At 47.7% G+C, this 15,232-nt stretch overlaps 1 protein-coding gene across 10 annotated transcripts in view; it reads right to left on the minus strand.

Moving 5' to 3' along the window:
- The window catches only part of ehmt1b (euchromatic histone-lysine N-methyltransferase 1b), a 59,431-nt gene that overhangs the window by 25,710 nt on the left and 18,489 nt on the right, over positions 1–15,232 (minus strand). For 4 of the 10 annotated variants that reach the window (XM_035391133.1, XM_035391135.1, XM_035391139.1 and 1 more), the window contains exons 2-3: positions 4,290–4,374; positions 1,983–2,515 (exon numbers count right to left, since the gene is read on the minus strand). In XM_035391133.1, coding sequence (XP_035247024.1) covers positions 1,983–2,515; positions 4,290–4,374 — 618 coding nt within the window. Of the gene's footprint in view, positions 1–1,982; positions 2,516–4,289; positions 4,375–4,787; positions 4,809–13,403; positions 13,428–13,872; positions 14,433–15,232 lie in introns of those variants that run through there. The other 6 variants (XM_035391136.1, XM_035391141.1, XM_035391132.1 and 3 more) reach the window with 4 other exon arrangements.

The raw sequence follows: 15,232 nt of genomic DNA on the forward strand, positions 1-15,232 counted from the left end.
CCGACCAATGGTGTAACTTCACTCACTCACTCACTCACTCACTCAGTCACAAACATTCGCGTTTGTATGGCTAGCCCCGCTGTTGCGGTCCAGCCAAAAATGAAAGGATGTTGTATTCAATGGGGTTTCCTTTTTTTGGACAGAGAATCAACTTTCATGTCCTGCAAACGGCTTCAGGGGAAAGGGTCGATTCCACGTTGAGCAAATAAAAACATAGAGACCAAAACAAGTTATGATAGGGCCCCACAAAGTTCATAACAGCCCAAATGAGGCAGTGTGGTACAGCTTGGTAACCTGACTTACTGTTAGTTATCAGATGATTTTAAGCTTGCTGTGTTGGTCACGGCAAGGTGTATACACACTCAAATATAACGTATATACTCCTAGTAAAAACTAGGAATGGGTACGAGTGATGGATACTCATCGGATACAAGCCTACTCAATCTTTTTTATTCTCTCATTATGGCTATGTATGGACAACTATGTTGGAACTTTGCTCCATTTATTAATTAATCATAAAGTAGCCTATGGAAAAAAAGAAGAAACGCGTTAAAATAAAGATTATTTCTTCATCTAATATGAACAGAATATAGCAAATATATATTTTGAATTCACGTTTTTATTGCAATTATGCTTTTTATTGGTGAATCCTTGTATAAGCGGGATAATGTCCGATCGACTGAGCACTACAGCGTCATTTTTTTCCCCAAACCACTTTAACGCAAATCACGCCCTGTAGCTGCAACACTGCTCAACAAGATTTAGGTCAACAGGTGTGGCTCACTGCCCTGTCTTTCATTTAGGCTACAAAGTTTGGAAATAGGGCTGGACGATTAATCAAATTTTATTTTCGATTACGATTTTGTCTTCCAACGATTATGAAAACAAGATAAATAAATACAGCTGGCGATTATCAAATTTTTTCTATTTATTTTTAACTTTTTTAAAAATTAGTTTTTCAGTTGAAATATATTTAAAGTTAAAGGAAATCCACTGTTAAAAAGACAAGCTTTTTAAAAAAGTTCAATAAATGCATGATGTTTCCAAAGTCAGTGAGTAATTACGATCTCAGTATTGACCAAAACAATCGTGATTATTATTTTTGCCATAATCGAGCAGCCCTATTTGGAAATGGAACAAACTGTCTGTACTTCTTGAGTGAGTTGATTTTTCAGAATTCTAAAAACGCAGTTATCTTACGTAGTTGAGAAAAAGATGTTGTGTGAGCCAACTCCCTGTCACACCTGTCCCCGCAATAACAAAGTGTAGGCTATACTCCCGCAGCCAAAATGCATGCACGTGCATGTTTTTGATGACTTGCCCATAAAGGAATCCCATTGGGCACTGGCAACGCAAATGAGGAAGGGGAGCATATTCTTAATTTTCTCCAATGGGATGTTGGATTCTGCACATACCGCTACAAAATCCTCTACAAACTTGCGTTTTGCATTGGAGGATGATGACACATCATTCGCACATCCACTCACGACCTGTGCATATGCGAATGGTATCCCGGATGCTCAAACAACACCGAATGCTTACTGTGAAATAATGAACAAAAAAATCTCACAAAACATGATTCTGTCGACCAGTTTGGAAAAACAGAAAATATGAGTCCCTACTTAAGTGTTGACTGTAAGACTATTAACACTCACAGTGTAGACCGGATAGCAGCTGCCAGTAACCCATACTGCTGTCCACAACTGTGGTCTTTCAACAATAAGTGTACAGCAAATTTACAGCCAACAGTAGTACATTTCATGTTGACTGTACTCTAAACTATATCTGCAGTGAAGACGGTTTAATATTTTGTCAGGACGTTCAGTGTTGTCTCAGTAATACGCTGTATTAACACAAACAGCGTTGGCAGTAAAACAGCACCCCAGTACCTTTAGTTTTGACTGTACAGCTCTCCACACAAACTGTGCAGGCAGTTAGCGTGTCTGTAAAACGCACTGAAACCAAATGGAAGCTTCCGGTACCTTTAGTGTCGACTGGTTGGACGCGGGCCTCGCCATGGTCTTGCGTGCCCGGTGCACGGTGACGGGTTGCGAGGGGGGTTGGGCCGTCCCGTTTTTAGTCTCTGTCGCCCCGCCCACGCCCACGCCTGCGCCCGTGTCAGTCTTTGATGCACCAATATTCCGGGCTCGGGCCGGGCCGGAGGAGGGCGGGAGCGTCTTGGCAGCGTGTCCCGCCAAAGCGGCGCCCGCGGGCGACCCGCTAGTCCTGTGTGAGGCGGCCGCCGCCGCCGCCGCCGCCCCGCCCTCCTCCTCCTGCTGGCCGCCGAGGATGAAGCCGTTGCTACCGGTGACGGAGCCGTGGGGGGGGTCCCCGTCGACCACGCCGTTCTCCCGGATCCGCGGCGACCCGCCCGCCTCGCCCCCCGCCTTCCCCCCCGCCCGGGGGGCGGGGCTGTGAGGGGACTTCCCCGGCCCCGGCCGCTCGCACGTCCCGTTCAGCTCCGCCTCTCCCCTGGGGGGCTCCGGTCGCCCGTCCACGACCCCCTCCTCTCCATCTGAAAGTCAGCGATGAGTCACATTAAATCAGAAGAAAGTTCCAGAGATTCGATCGCAGATGGAAAAACGTGACAGGCAACACTAAGGTCACTGACAAGGTCACAGCTCCATACGAGTCGACTGGCTTTAGAGTAAACTACTTTAAAGCAGGCTTTGAGCTATCAGAGCCAATTCATTGCCCACAACAGAGAATGACGACTGTGAAAGAACTTCCAAGTGAGCAGGCACATTGCCAAACCATATGCTGTATCTCACGGAATATAACTAACTTCACTTTCAGTAAAATTGGTAGGCAAAGTTTGTTGTTTAAACTTTTTTTTTTGGAAAAAATGCCAAATTCTGAACACATGTCTAACATTCCCCGTGAGGGAAAACCAATTGGGCCTTAAAAACCAATGGCTCCCAGTGTTGAATCTTAACAATGATTTTTTTATTTTTTTATTTTGTGTACAAACTGTATACAAACAGAAAGTAATTTCCAGGAAAACTCCAGCTGCCCAAAGAAAAACAAAATCAATAAATCGATCAAAAATGAACAACTTGCCAAATTCCTCTCAGCCCAGGTTTGACAGGATGGCAGAAATTGGAGGCATTCTGTGTTCACAGTTCAAACATTGAAGGGCGAGTTAAAAGTTCGAAAAGCACTGAAGAACCATTTTTTACCACTATAAAGAATATTTTTTTGTGAGAGTAGACATAATATACTTGGCTACGTATAGAAACCGTCTGTCTGACAGTAAACTAGACTCCTTTGCGGTCTGCCCACTCCATTTAAGTACACTCAGCATTTCAAGTCAGGAATTCAAAAGCTGGGTGTGCACAAAAAGGCACACACTAGCTTTGCCATGCACTGCGAGTGAGTGCTGTTGGTTTCCACGTCAACAGGTTATATCAAACGAGCTGGAAAAAAACGCAGATATGGTGTATTGCGCAAATGCGTGTGTGCGTGTGTGTGTGTGTATGTGCGCGTGTATGTGTGTGTGCGCGTGCGCATACGCACATGTAAAAACAGCTCACAGTCAAGCCATCCCTAAAGAAATGTGTATTTGTCAGAGCACACAGCCGTCACCCTTTGTTTATTATAATAATAATAAGAATAATAATGTGCTTGACTGCCTTTGTCTCACTCCACCGTGATGCTTGTTTTCCTGAAGCTCTTTTGTTTTGTCTGAACGGGGTCAAATGGGAGCGAAACCTATTTCGCCATCCAATAACTTGAGGAGACTGAATAAAAACAGTGGCGGAAGGAGGGCTGATGGGTGGCTCATCCTGTTAGGACACCGTTCCAGCGTGTGGATGGGCCCCACGGTCCGGTATCAAGTCCGGGCTATGTCAGTGTCTACTGTGAGGGAAGTAATTAAATAAGTCGGAGGAAGACAATGCACAAGAAGTGAATCACGGCAGACATCTTTGGAGGAAATCACGTGCTTGTCCGAAATTCAATTCATTCATGGGAAAATATTCACAATATATTACTGTATGTGTCCAGATCACAAAATCTGGCCCCTGAAAGTTCAGTCCGTGGCAGTACTCATTTGCAACGCACACTGCGTTTTGTTCTGCCAAAATCTTTTTGACAATCATTTCATTCACTGTTCAAATATATTCTCACCCGATCGTATTCTCACTGACTCTCCCTGCACCCCCCTACGTCTGCGACTGCAGTCCACCCCGAATTCATCTTCTGAATTCACTGGTTCAGTCAGTCCAATGACCACACCCTACTGCCAACAACCAGGGAAAAAAAAAAAAGAATACAAATCCCAGACTCACCACCTCCTCTGTTGCTAGGCGGCTCCTTCATCAGTTCTGTCTTCATTGGCTCTCCCTTCCCCGCCACGCCCTTCACCAGACTGGGCTGAGATGGAGAGAGAGAGAGAGACACAGCTGCTCAGAGAAGCTGCACCCTGCAAAGTCCCCCAGGTCCCAGTAGACCATGTGTATATTGGCAGAGGTGTGGGAGGGGGTTTTCAGTTATGCATTTCTTCAGGTACAAATATACATTTTAATTTGGCCAAAGGCCTGGCACATCCAGGACAACCACAGCAAGCATAGTGGCTGACCTCCCAATTGACAGGACTGAGAAGACAGGCAAGAGGTTAGGGTCTTTTTTTGGGGGGAGGATGGAACAACAGCACAATAAGATAAGTAAAAAATTTTTAAAAAGAAACAACAATCAAACCTCTATGCACAAAACAATATTGTGTGAGGGGATAGGCGGTGGAGAGAGGCCATCAGATTAAATAAGACAGGGGCACTACTTTCTCCTACCAGCATCTCCAAATGGAGACAAGTCACCAGGCTACATCAGAAGAGCACTGAGTTCCAGCAGAGCCACTATTGCGGCTACAGGTCCTCTGGCGTCTGTGTGTCTCCACGCAGCGAGACAGCCAGAGGACACTGGCTCTGCTCTTCAGCTGCCAGAGGGATTCCCTTTCAGCTACCTGGCCGCACAGGGGGGCTAGGCTACACGTCTTTCTCGGGATGACACCTAGTCTGCGATCTCCGAAAGTCCCGAGCCTCTCCTTTTCGGAGGTGGCTCTTCGCCCCGAGCGAGGTGACGAGCGTAGACGCGTCGGGCCGGCCCGCTCCCGTTTTCGCGTTTCCCGCTCCCGCGCCAGCGCGGCCGAGTAGTCATGGCGACCGCGGAAATGTCATCTCTGTGACAGACGAAGGAGCCGGCCCTCCAGACTAGGCTGGCGCGGCGGACGAGCGGAGCATCCACACACACACACACACACACACACACACACACACACACACCGCTGCGCTTGAACGTTCAGCACTTTAAAAAATTGAAAAGCACATTTCATGAACGTGTTGGGGAAACAGTGTCGGGGAAAAGGCTGGCGGTGCCTGTTCTGTGAGGGAATAGAAAGCCCGGTTCTCAGGGGAGAGAGAGAGAGAGAGACACTATATCGGGACCCCGAGTCGCCGTGGAAACCCGCAGGTCGCTAAAACAGCAACACAAACGCAGACAATTAGAGCACAGGATAATAGCACAGTCACACACTCTTTTGTAGTAATTTTAAAAAGATGCTCTGTGCCTTATTTATGCCACAGCTCTCTCTTACACCGTTCAAGGGACACGATAAAAGCACATTAAAGCATTAAAAATGTAAATGGACATCAGCAGTGATCTCGTTATAGACCGGGTGGGTCTGGGCTTAGGGGAAGTGTGGTGAGGTGGGTCTCATCCAGGCAAATGTCTTCTCATTCTACCAGCAGGAACAGAACACTGCCTAATCAGAATGGGCTATTGTGGCGCCAAAAAGGACAGCGCTGGGGCAACTGAGGCCAACCTGGACCGCCAACCCCTGAGAGAACCACTCCCCCAAACCCCAAACCAAGAGCCTCCAACCCCGAAAATCTACAGCTAGACGAGACGGGAACCGGCAATCTGGAAATTTAAAGGGGAGCGAGAGGCAATATGGTATAGAAATAATGAAATAAATAAAACTAATAATAATTAAAGGTGGCTTTGTTCCCAGTTCAGCATTAGTCATTTCTGTGATAATGATGACACCTGCGTAGTCATCAAGCCCTTTCAGAGACGGCGAACGCGAGACGAATCCTGAGCCCCTTCACCGGACCGACATTTCACTGGGCCCGGCCCGACAGCTTCAGACAGGGCGCACTGCCTGACATTTCACTGGGACCAGCCCGACAGCTTCAGACAGTCGCACTGCCTGACATTTCACTGGGACCGGCCCGACAGCTTCAGACAGTCACACTGCCTGACATTTCACTGGGACCAGCCCGACAGCTTCAGACAGGCGCACTGCCTGACATTTCACTGGGACCAGCCAACAGCTTCAGACAGGCGCACTGCCTGACATTTCACTGGGACCAGCCAACAGCTTCAGACAGGCGCACTGCCTGACATTTCACTGGGACCGGCCCGACAGCTTCAGACAGGCCTGCCGGCGCACTGCCTGTCTGAAGCTGTTGGCTGGTCTCAGTGAAATGTCGGTCCGGTGAAGCCCTTCCATGGTGACGGGGGACGGGTTCGCTCGCACACGCACACGTCTTTCCTCCATTTCCCTCCTTTTTGGCGGCTACGGTGCATCTGTACTGCGCAGAGGATTTTCTAGGAACACGTCTGAGAGAGAGAGAGAGAGAAACGTACACGCACAAGTGCGCGCGCGCACCAAACCCCAGGCCTCCACAGCGCACGGACACCGAGCCCAGAACAGCGCGTGCCACCGATCGGTTACGTAAGCCAAGAACAGCGAGAGCAGCAGAGCAGTCCTGCTGCTCGCAAACCCGCGGCGACTCCCCCCTGCTGGATTTTTTTCGTCGCTGTAATAAAAAGAAATCGCTTTAAAAAAAAAAAATGTTTATGAGGATGATAAACCTAAATCGTAATCGTAATCCTAATCCGGTTTGGTCACTAATACGCTGTCAGTCCTGCTTTTGTGGAGCCGGTACTGGAGCGGGTCAGAGAGAAGCTCCATATTGACGCTCCATATCTGATTTGCAGATACACAGACGGGAGCAGAATCGTCCTCTCTCCTACCGGCATCAGCTCCACAAGCTTCAGACGGAGGGACAGCCGCAGTAAATCGGCGGAGTTTGAGAGATCTTCAGTAAGAACAACAGTTTCAGACGGACAGATCTTCAGTAAGAGTCAGAGCTTCAGACAGACAGAGTCAGACAGAACGACAGCTTTAGACAGTCAGAGCTTCAGTATGAAGACCAGTTTCAGGCAGACACAGACCTTCAGTAAGAGTCTGAGCTTCTGCAGGTTCAGTAAGGCAGTACCTGCCTTCTATCTTTATTGTCATCTCTCTCCACGCCTCTATATGTCTTTTTCTCTCTATCCCTCTCTCTCTAGGGAATTAGCAGAACAGATTATGCCTACACCTGCCTCTGTTCTGTTCGGTCTCTCTTCCTCTCCAACCAACCTATCCCCTCAAAGCCATCCATTTGGAAACAGAAAGTCTAGTGAAAGGCCCTAGGCTCAGCTCAGTGCTAGCCCAACTCACCGATGACATCACTGCCCTATCAGGTTCTCCAACAAATATACGAGTTAGGTTAATCATCTATCAATTTAACAACATGAGCGGGAACAAGATAAAACGGAAATGCGGAAACCTCGAAATCACCACCAAAGTGAAAAGAAGACACTTTTGGTAGAAGCGCACGCGCACACAAGCACACGCACACGTCAAAGCAATCTGTCTCCAGATCTGCGCAGTAAGGGGACAGCTGAAGGAGTTCTCAGGAGGAATAACTACAGGAATTCCAAGCAGACACACACCTCTCTCCACAGCCCCCCCACACACACTCCCAACGGTGCATCAAAAGCAGCCACTCCAGCAAGAAGGCATTTGGCAGTAACAGCAAGAGAGAGGGCACCTTCTGCCACAGCCAGTCCTATCGGGATGCTAACAGGAACACTAATAGGAAGCTAAGGGGATGCTAACAGGAACATTAATGGGAAGCTAAGGGGATGCTAACAGGAACACTAATGGGAAGCTAAGGGGATGCTAACAGGAACACTAATGGGAAGCTAAGGGGATGCTAACAGGAACACTAATGGGAAGCTAAGGGGATGCTAACAGGAACACTAATGGGAAGCTAAGGGGATGCTAACAGGAACACTAATGGGAAGTTAAGGGGATGCTAACAGGAACACTAATGGGAAGCTAAGGGGATGCTAACAGGAACACTAATGGGAAGCTAAGGGCATGCTAACAGGAAATAGCACCAGTCCTTTTCACCAGCTGTCTACTGCAATCCACCTCCACCCCTGAGCCCCAAACGTCCATCGCAGAACACTCCAAGGACGGTGGACTGGCTCACTCACTCTCTCTCCCTCTCTTCCACCGCTCCTCTCTCAGCCAAACTGAGCATCTACAGACTGCCCACACAGTCTCACACCTGCCCCCACACACACACACACACACCTGCCCCTCCCCCCCACACACACACACACACACCTGAAGAGTGCAGGCCAAGCAAGAGAGTTGGCAATTTGGTGAGCTCATCCACCCCCCCAGGGAGCCAACAATTCAGTATTCATATCGGCTGTGCTCTTTACAGCTCATCTCCCCCCCCCCCCCCATCATAATTTTCACAGCCACAAGCAGGCATCTCTTCACCTAAACTGGTGCAGAAATCATGGGATGTTCTGCCTTGTGCAATGCTTCAAAGCCCAAGGGGCATGATTGATACCCCCCTGTTCAGTTAATTATTTATGTCTGCGTGGTCTTCCACGCGGTTGTCAAAGACATTGTGTTCTGTCATCAGGCAATATCCGTTTCCCACAGGAAATCGGGAAGCAGGTTCACACAAGAGTCACGGAAGGAGTTTAGAGCAGTCCCCTCCTTAAAAATGTGCTTCACAGGCTGTTTACTGGAGCAAATACAGCAGCTGTGCCATGCAGTTTGTATTCTTTAACTTGTCGAACTTAGTGTCTTGGGTTTGGGAAAAACATTATAAACAATGTGTAATATTGACTTCCATTCTAGATAACAGTAATAGGCTGAATAGGCCAATATTATCAGATTAGAGACAATTATCTAGGATCAAAGTTAAACTAAAGTGCAAATCATCAATGCAGTAGCTGTGAAATGGTTGTCAGTAAGAAGCCTATGATACCAGGCATTCCAAAATATGTCTATGGTTCCAGTGACTCTCTGGCCATCGGAACGTACTAAACTACAGACTCAAAAAGAATCAAGGAGAACCCAGAATTCTGGAACTCAGCAGCCTTCTCCCTGACTCCTTCAGCTCCCAAAATCAATAACCCTGCCCTGTCTACCCTGCCTCATGAAGGCCACCTAGGCTATATGGAGCCATCTGTGGAGGGAAATTCCCTGCAGCACAGGAAAATCCTCCAGGAGGATTCCTTGGGACATTACCCACAGTCCTACAGGGGAGTGTTCCTCTGGCCAGGAGGAGCTCAAGCAGTCGAAAAGGGGGGGGGGGGCAAGAGTCCTCTTATCTCTCGATGGCGAGCCGAGTCTCTGCCGCACGGGTGACAAAGTGCCCAGGCTGGCAGGCGGACGAGCGGCTGCAGAGCATCGCACCTCGGGCCTCAGCTCCGAAACTTCAGGAGCTGCGCTCCACGAGGTCCGGTCCCAGCCGGCTCTCCCCCAGCCGGCTACACCGCTCTGATGCTACAGCGCCGCGGCGGGCGTTTCAGGCTGCCTCGTTGCCTTACTCGCAAAGGGGGTTTGGAACGGGGGAACAAAGCAGTAGCATTAGCGATAGGTAGGCTACAGCGTTTTTTGTCTGGGATTCCTACTGTGGCTGAATAGTCCCATTTCGTGTGGCACAGGGGTTCTTTTGGGAATACGTGCGCCCACAGAATCCTTTAAACACATATTATGAAACTAGTGCAAACCCCTGGCTTCAGCCAACGGTAAAGGGTTCTTGTGACAATATCAACGAACGGCCTGAAAAAAAACCCGGGATTATATCTCCTCTCAGGCCATCTTAAGCAGTCTTATTGGAGAAACCTCCCTCCCTACGGTCCAGGTAAGGGCCTTTAAACGCAGCATTTTTATAGCACATCGAAAAAGAACGTGGTTTCAGAACCCGAAGGCAGACCAAGGAAGAGGGAGACATTGAGCTGCATGCTACGGGGAGGACGAATGGGAGCACGCCTAGTGTGTGTGCTCTCTCCCAAGCCCTCCCCCTACTGGCAATGCAGGGAGCATGCTCAGTAGAGACGTGGAGGCAGCCTGCAGATCAACGGCCATTTCGCAACCAGACTGTTTACTGACACAATGGAGGAGGAACGGTGGATTTCTACATGTTTTTTTCTGAGGGGCTGGAGGAGGAGTGCGTTTGAGGAGTGGAGGAAGACCCACCATTCCTAAATCCAAAACCAGGTACAGACGGAAAAGAACATTTTGAAATAGACTAGAATAATAAAAATATGTATTTTTTAAAATAATAAAATCAAGGTACCATGAGACAGGATAAATGTCATTCGACGCAGAACACACTGATAACCGGGATAAAAACAGCTTGAAGAAGACCAACGGATTTTATGATTAAATATGAATAATTTCTCTTACAGCCATCTATTATTCACTACCTGATCGGTGTCAAACCAAGCCACCCTCTCCAAAGTAAATATTACAACAATTATGGCAGTGCTATATAGCAGTGCTAATGCACCAAATCAATGAACGTCACACACCGCGTACTGTTTGCCTATAATTATTAATACAGGCCTATTTCAGGGCAACGGGGCAGTCGATTAGCTATTCAGTCCGAGAAACTGCAAACACCTGCAGCAAACTGAGCGATTTAGAGAGGTCCAGGGCCCCAAAATCAGTGGCTACACACCGCCATTCAGCCTGAATGTAAATCCTACTCAACCAGGCGACACTAATTTGAGGGCCTTGCTTGCTTGTAGGGGGGGGGGGGGGGTCAGTTTCCGGGAGGAGGGGGCTGTCCGTGATCCCAAACCAAAACTCCACAGCAGGAAAAAGGGCTCCACGGCCCAGAACTGAATCCCGATCCTGCCAGTGGCGACTGTAGCCGGCGGCCCTGCAGGTTGAAGGGTGATGCCTACGTGCGGTACCCTGGCACAGGGAGGGTTCCGGTCGTTGTTGTGACCCACATCTCATCGCTCCCTAGAGAACCCATAACCACCACCCCCCCCCCCCTTCCGGTGGTTGATCGGGCGCCTCTGGTCTGTTTGCCAAAGCGGCACTGCAGAGGCATGAAGCTCGGGTGACTGGGCATTCCAAATTGGGGAGAAAATAGGGGTAGGGGCACACAAAACAAAAAAAAATAAGCAGAACATTACAGCAAATAAACAAATCCAGAGAGGTAGCTACTCTTTCTTACTGAGATTTACAAAAGGGAAGGCTATGAACCCTTTGATTAAATAAGAATTTTCAGCAGTACCACAGGCTATCCTCCCCAGAAAGTGAGAGTTGAAGCAGGTCTTCAGAGTGAGTCCTCAATTACACAGACAGTACTCGGTTTCATATTATGCTGGGGGGAAATGGGGTTAGGCTATATTATTATAATACATAGTCACAGGGAGACATAGGCTAGTGAAGCATGAGTCTTGATTCTATTCTAGATTCTACGAGCAAACTTTCCCACGGACACATTTGAGTTTGAGATTCATATCTTTCAGCACAGGCACTCAACGTGAAACACTTCTGAAACTCCCTGGACTACACGGGACGTTCCAACTCGTTATTCATTTTAGGAGCGGTAACAAATAATGTTACAACCACAGCCCACGCCACACAGTTGAGAGACAGAAATCACCGACCACTTGCATTTCTCTCTCTTGTTTCAATGCCCTGATGCACTCTACAGGGTGTTTTTCAACGAGACCCCACCCAGTTCCGGCTGTTTGCGAGTACTGCCCCTTCCGTCGGTGGCCTGGGGTGAATTATGGGTTGTCGGTACAACGTCATAAAACATCAAGCCCACAGACACAAAGGAGGAGAAATTGTACACCGATGCATACAGACAAAAAAGCCAAAGGTGATGCTCCCAAATGACCCAGAAAATGTAATTTACCTTTACACACAAAAACAAAATAGTTTTTTTCTTGGTAAAGATATCCAGTGAAAGGTTTCTTTTCCTACACACACACCTTTCAGAACACTTGTCCATTTTTGTCTACGCCATGCCTCTCACTCAAAGCACATCCTATTCCTCAGAGCAACTCTGATCCCTCAGTGTTAGCATTTTTCTCCAACGTGGAGACTTCAACGTGAACAATGAATTATTTTTAAAAATAAACACATTTAGCCGCACCTGCATCATCAAACATAGCCTATCTGTAACCAGCCCAGGTGGAACCCCAGCAGCCACAAGGTGCTGGCTTCAACCCCCTCACCCCCTCATGATTGAATTTTTAAAAATTTATTTAACCTTTATTTACCCAGGGTAGGTTCACTGAAACTATGGCAACCTGACCGTTACAAGTCAAACAAGCCTTTTCCCAATCTTACGGATTAGATACCATAACATATTAGATATTAGATTAGATATTAGCCTATATCTCAAAAGTGGGTACTGCTCTACAACCACAACACCCTGGCCCCCGTAAAGTATGTACGGTATAGCACCACACAAAAAAACAGCCCACAGCTGAACTACTAACTGATACTCAACAAGAGAAAAGCATAAAGCAGAAGGGGATTTAACGAGTAATAAGAATCTCTGAACCGCCTGCCATCTGCCCTTTTCCACACTGCACCACCCGTTTCCACATCTTCCCCTGACCTCCAGCCTGAAACCCCAAATCCATGTAATTCATTGGGAATTTTACCACGTTAGCATTGCCAGGACTATGATATAACCTGCTGCCAGAGCTGGCCGCTCACCCTAAAAACCGTTTCGGATCTGCTGCCATCTTTCAGCAAAGATTCTTCGGTTTTAGCACACTTATTTTTTTGGTGGAAATCTCGGCAACAGTTAAACGATTCAAGGGTAACAAGTAGAAAAGCAAAATAATAATAATAATAATAATAATTCTTGAGGGTTTTTTCCCAAGGTACTCCATTCATCTGAGAGAAAAGGCTTATATTATTTGCTTGTTAATGGATGCCCCTCTCAAAATAATCTTAAATTATCCAGACTTTTCCAGCGGATTCTCTTGGCTTGTCGTCTTTGTCCTCATCATGCACCTCCAAATAGGAAACACCTGAGAGCTTCAATGAGGTCAGGAGGAAGAAATCGGACCAAAAAACGGGGTGAAGGTGATGCGGAAGGTTCCGGAAGCTTGATGTGATTCAGGAAGACAGAACCATCTCCCTGCCGTCCTCAAAACCCTTGTTTTTAAATCCTCAGTACTGGCTGAAACCTTCCCTTAGGACCAAACTACAATTTCTTTTTCAGTTCCCTTGCAGAGGCCCTAGAATCAATCCCATTTTGACAGTCCATATTTCCTACCTTCACAGAGATGCTAGATGAGTCTAGACTCCTCCGCTGCACTCAATAGCATTTAATGAGAGCTGGCAGTTAAATTACTGAAAGACCTGCCCCCCCATCTGGGGTACTTCTCCTTTTCCACGGGGTAAGGGCCAGACTAGTGGTGCTGCTAAAGCTATCTGCTCTAGCCTGCAGCCACTGAATCTGACAGGACTGGTTGCACAGCTTAGCCGTGAGAGAAGAGCCTTGTTTCAAAGCCAGCAGAGGAAAATTCCCTTCAACAGACCAGCATCTGAATGGTAGACAGACGCTGAGAGAAGGTTCAGAAGAAAACAGGAAAAAAAACAACAACAAAAAAAAAAAAAAAACACATGGAACAAGAGAAAGAGCCTCCAGAGAGGATTGCTCAGAACCATGGATGAGAGGCTGAAACGGGCTATATCAGGCCGAACCGGGCCAAGAACCCGCTTCCCACCGGCTGACGTCATACCTGCTCTCTCTTGGTGGACTCCATTGAAAAGAAGAGGGAGACTCGAACAGATTGTTCCTCTTCCCTTCTCCTCCCTGAATGCACGACTCACCCACCTCCAGTCATGTGACCCAACTGCTCCCTCTGTTGGTTCCTTTAGCGCAGCTCAGACAGAGCATGCCCAGTGAGTTCAAATTTCAGTGGCTTTTTTTCTTTTCTTTTTTTTTTTTTTTTACACACACAAGAGCTGAGCGCTGATGAACGTGAGCAGCGGCCATTTTAGGAACAGCAAGGTATGAAGAGGAGCAGGGACGGAATGAGCAGCCGTATGGCCCAGGCCTGCTAACCCCAAAAACAATTTAAAGCCACGAACAATCCTTCACCCAAACAAACCTCCCACAGGGCCCTCCTGTCTTTACCCAGAACCCCCTGGCGCACAGAGAACCGCCACCATTAACCCCCACCAAACCACCAACCGCCGTTCTCGTTTGACCTATGACAGGAAACGTGCTGAGAACAGCACTCTGCCCCCAGCTCGTGCAGCACTGAGAGGTGACAGGCAGCTGGCTGGTCTCCCACACTTCAGTTCCAACAGGCAGGAGGGGCAGCGCGATGACCAAACGAATGACCAGCCACTGCATCTCTTCCTGCAAGACTGACTTTCCATCCTCTTAACACAGACCGTGTGTTGTCCTTTTATTTTTGTCCCCGAAATATTTTTGTGCATGTTGCTAATTACACACATTTTTCTGCCACTTGCTTTCGTTATCTCCAGTCTGGGAAGTCCTGGGCTTTTAGTACAATATTTAAAACCATTTTAGGCGTATGTGAAGAGGATACACACACTCACTGTGGTAAACACCTTAGTGAGCACTATCCCCATGCATAGGCAAGCTTCTTCATAATATTTCAATAGGTATTTTAGACCACTGGGCATGTTGACAGTTTTGATACAGCAAGAAAAAGAGGGTGTTTTCACCACTGAGGAATCTGCACCAAAAAAAATTATTTAAATAAAAAAAGAAAAAGAAAAGGAGGGGAAAAATCCCTCGTTACAGTACGTTGTCCCTTTGAAGGGGAAGTCTAAGCTGCTTCCTCCATGCATAATGGGCTTGTGTTCGAGACGATTGAGTTACAGGGCGGACTGAAGCAACGCCCTTGCTGCCAGGCTCCCAGACTCCCAACAGACAGAAGACGGGGGATCCTTCTCCAGATGAGAACGCCACAGAATCATCACCGTGTGTCTCAGTTCCTCCTCAATTTGGGGGTGAGGCGCACACCCTCGTCTACACAGAAGCAAAGTGTCCTCATGACTCCTAATACCTTTATCTGGCGTCCAGCCTTCTCCGAGCAACGACATGACATTTCCTGTCCTGTCATT

Source organism: Anguilla anguilla, chromosome 14, assembly GCF_013347855.1.
Source record: "Anguilla anguilla isolate fAngAng1 chromosome 14, fAngAng1.pri, whole genome shotgun sequence".
NCBI classification, from domain to species: Eukaryota; Metazoa; Chordata; class Actinopteri; order Anguilliformes; family Anguillidae; genus Anguilla; species Anguilla anguilla.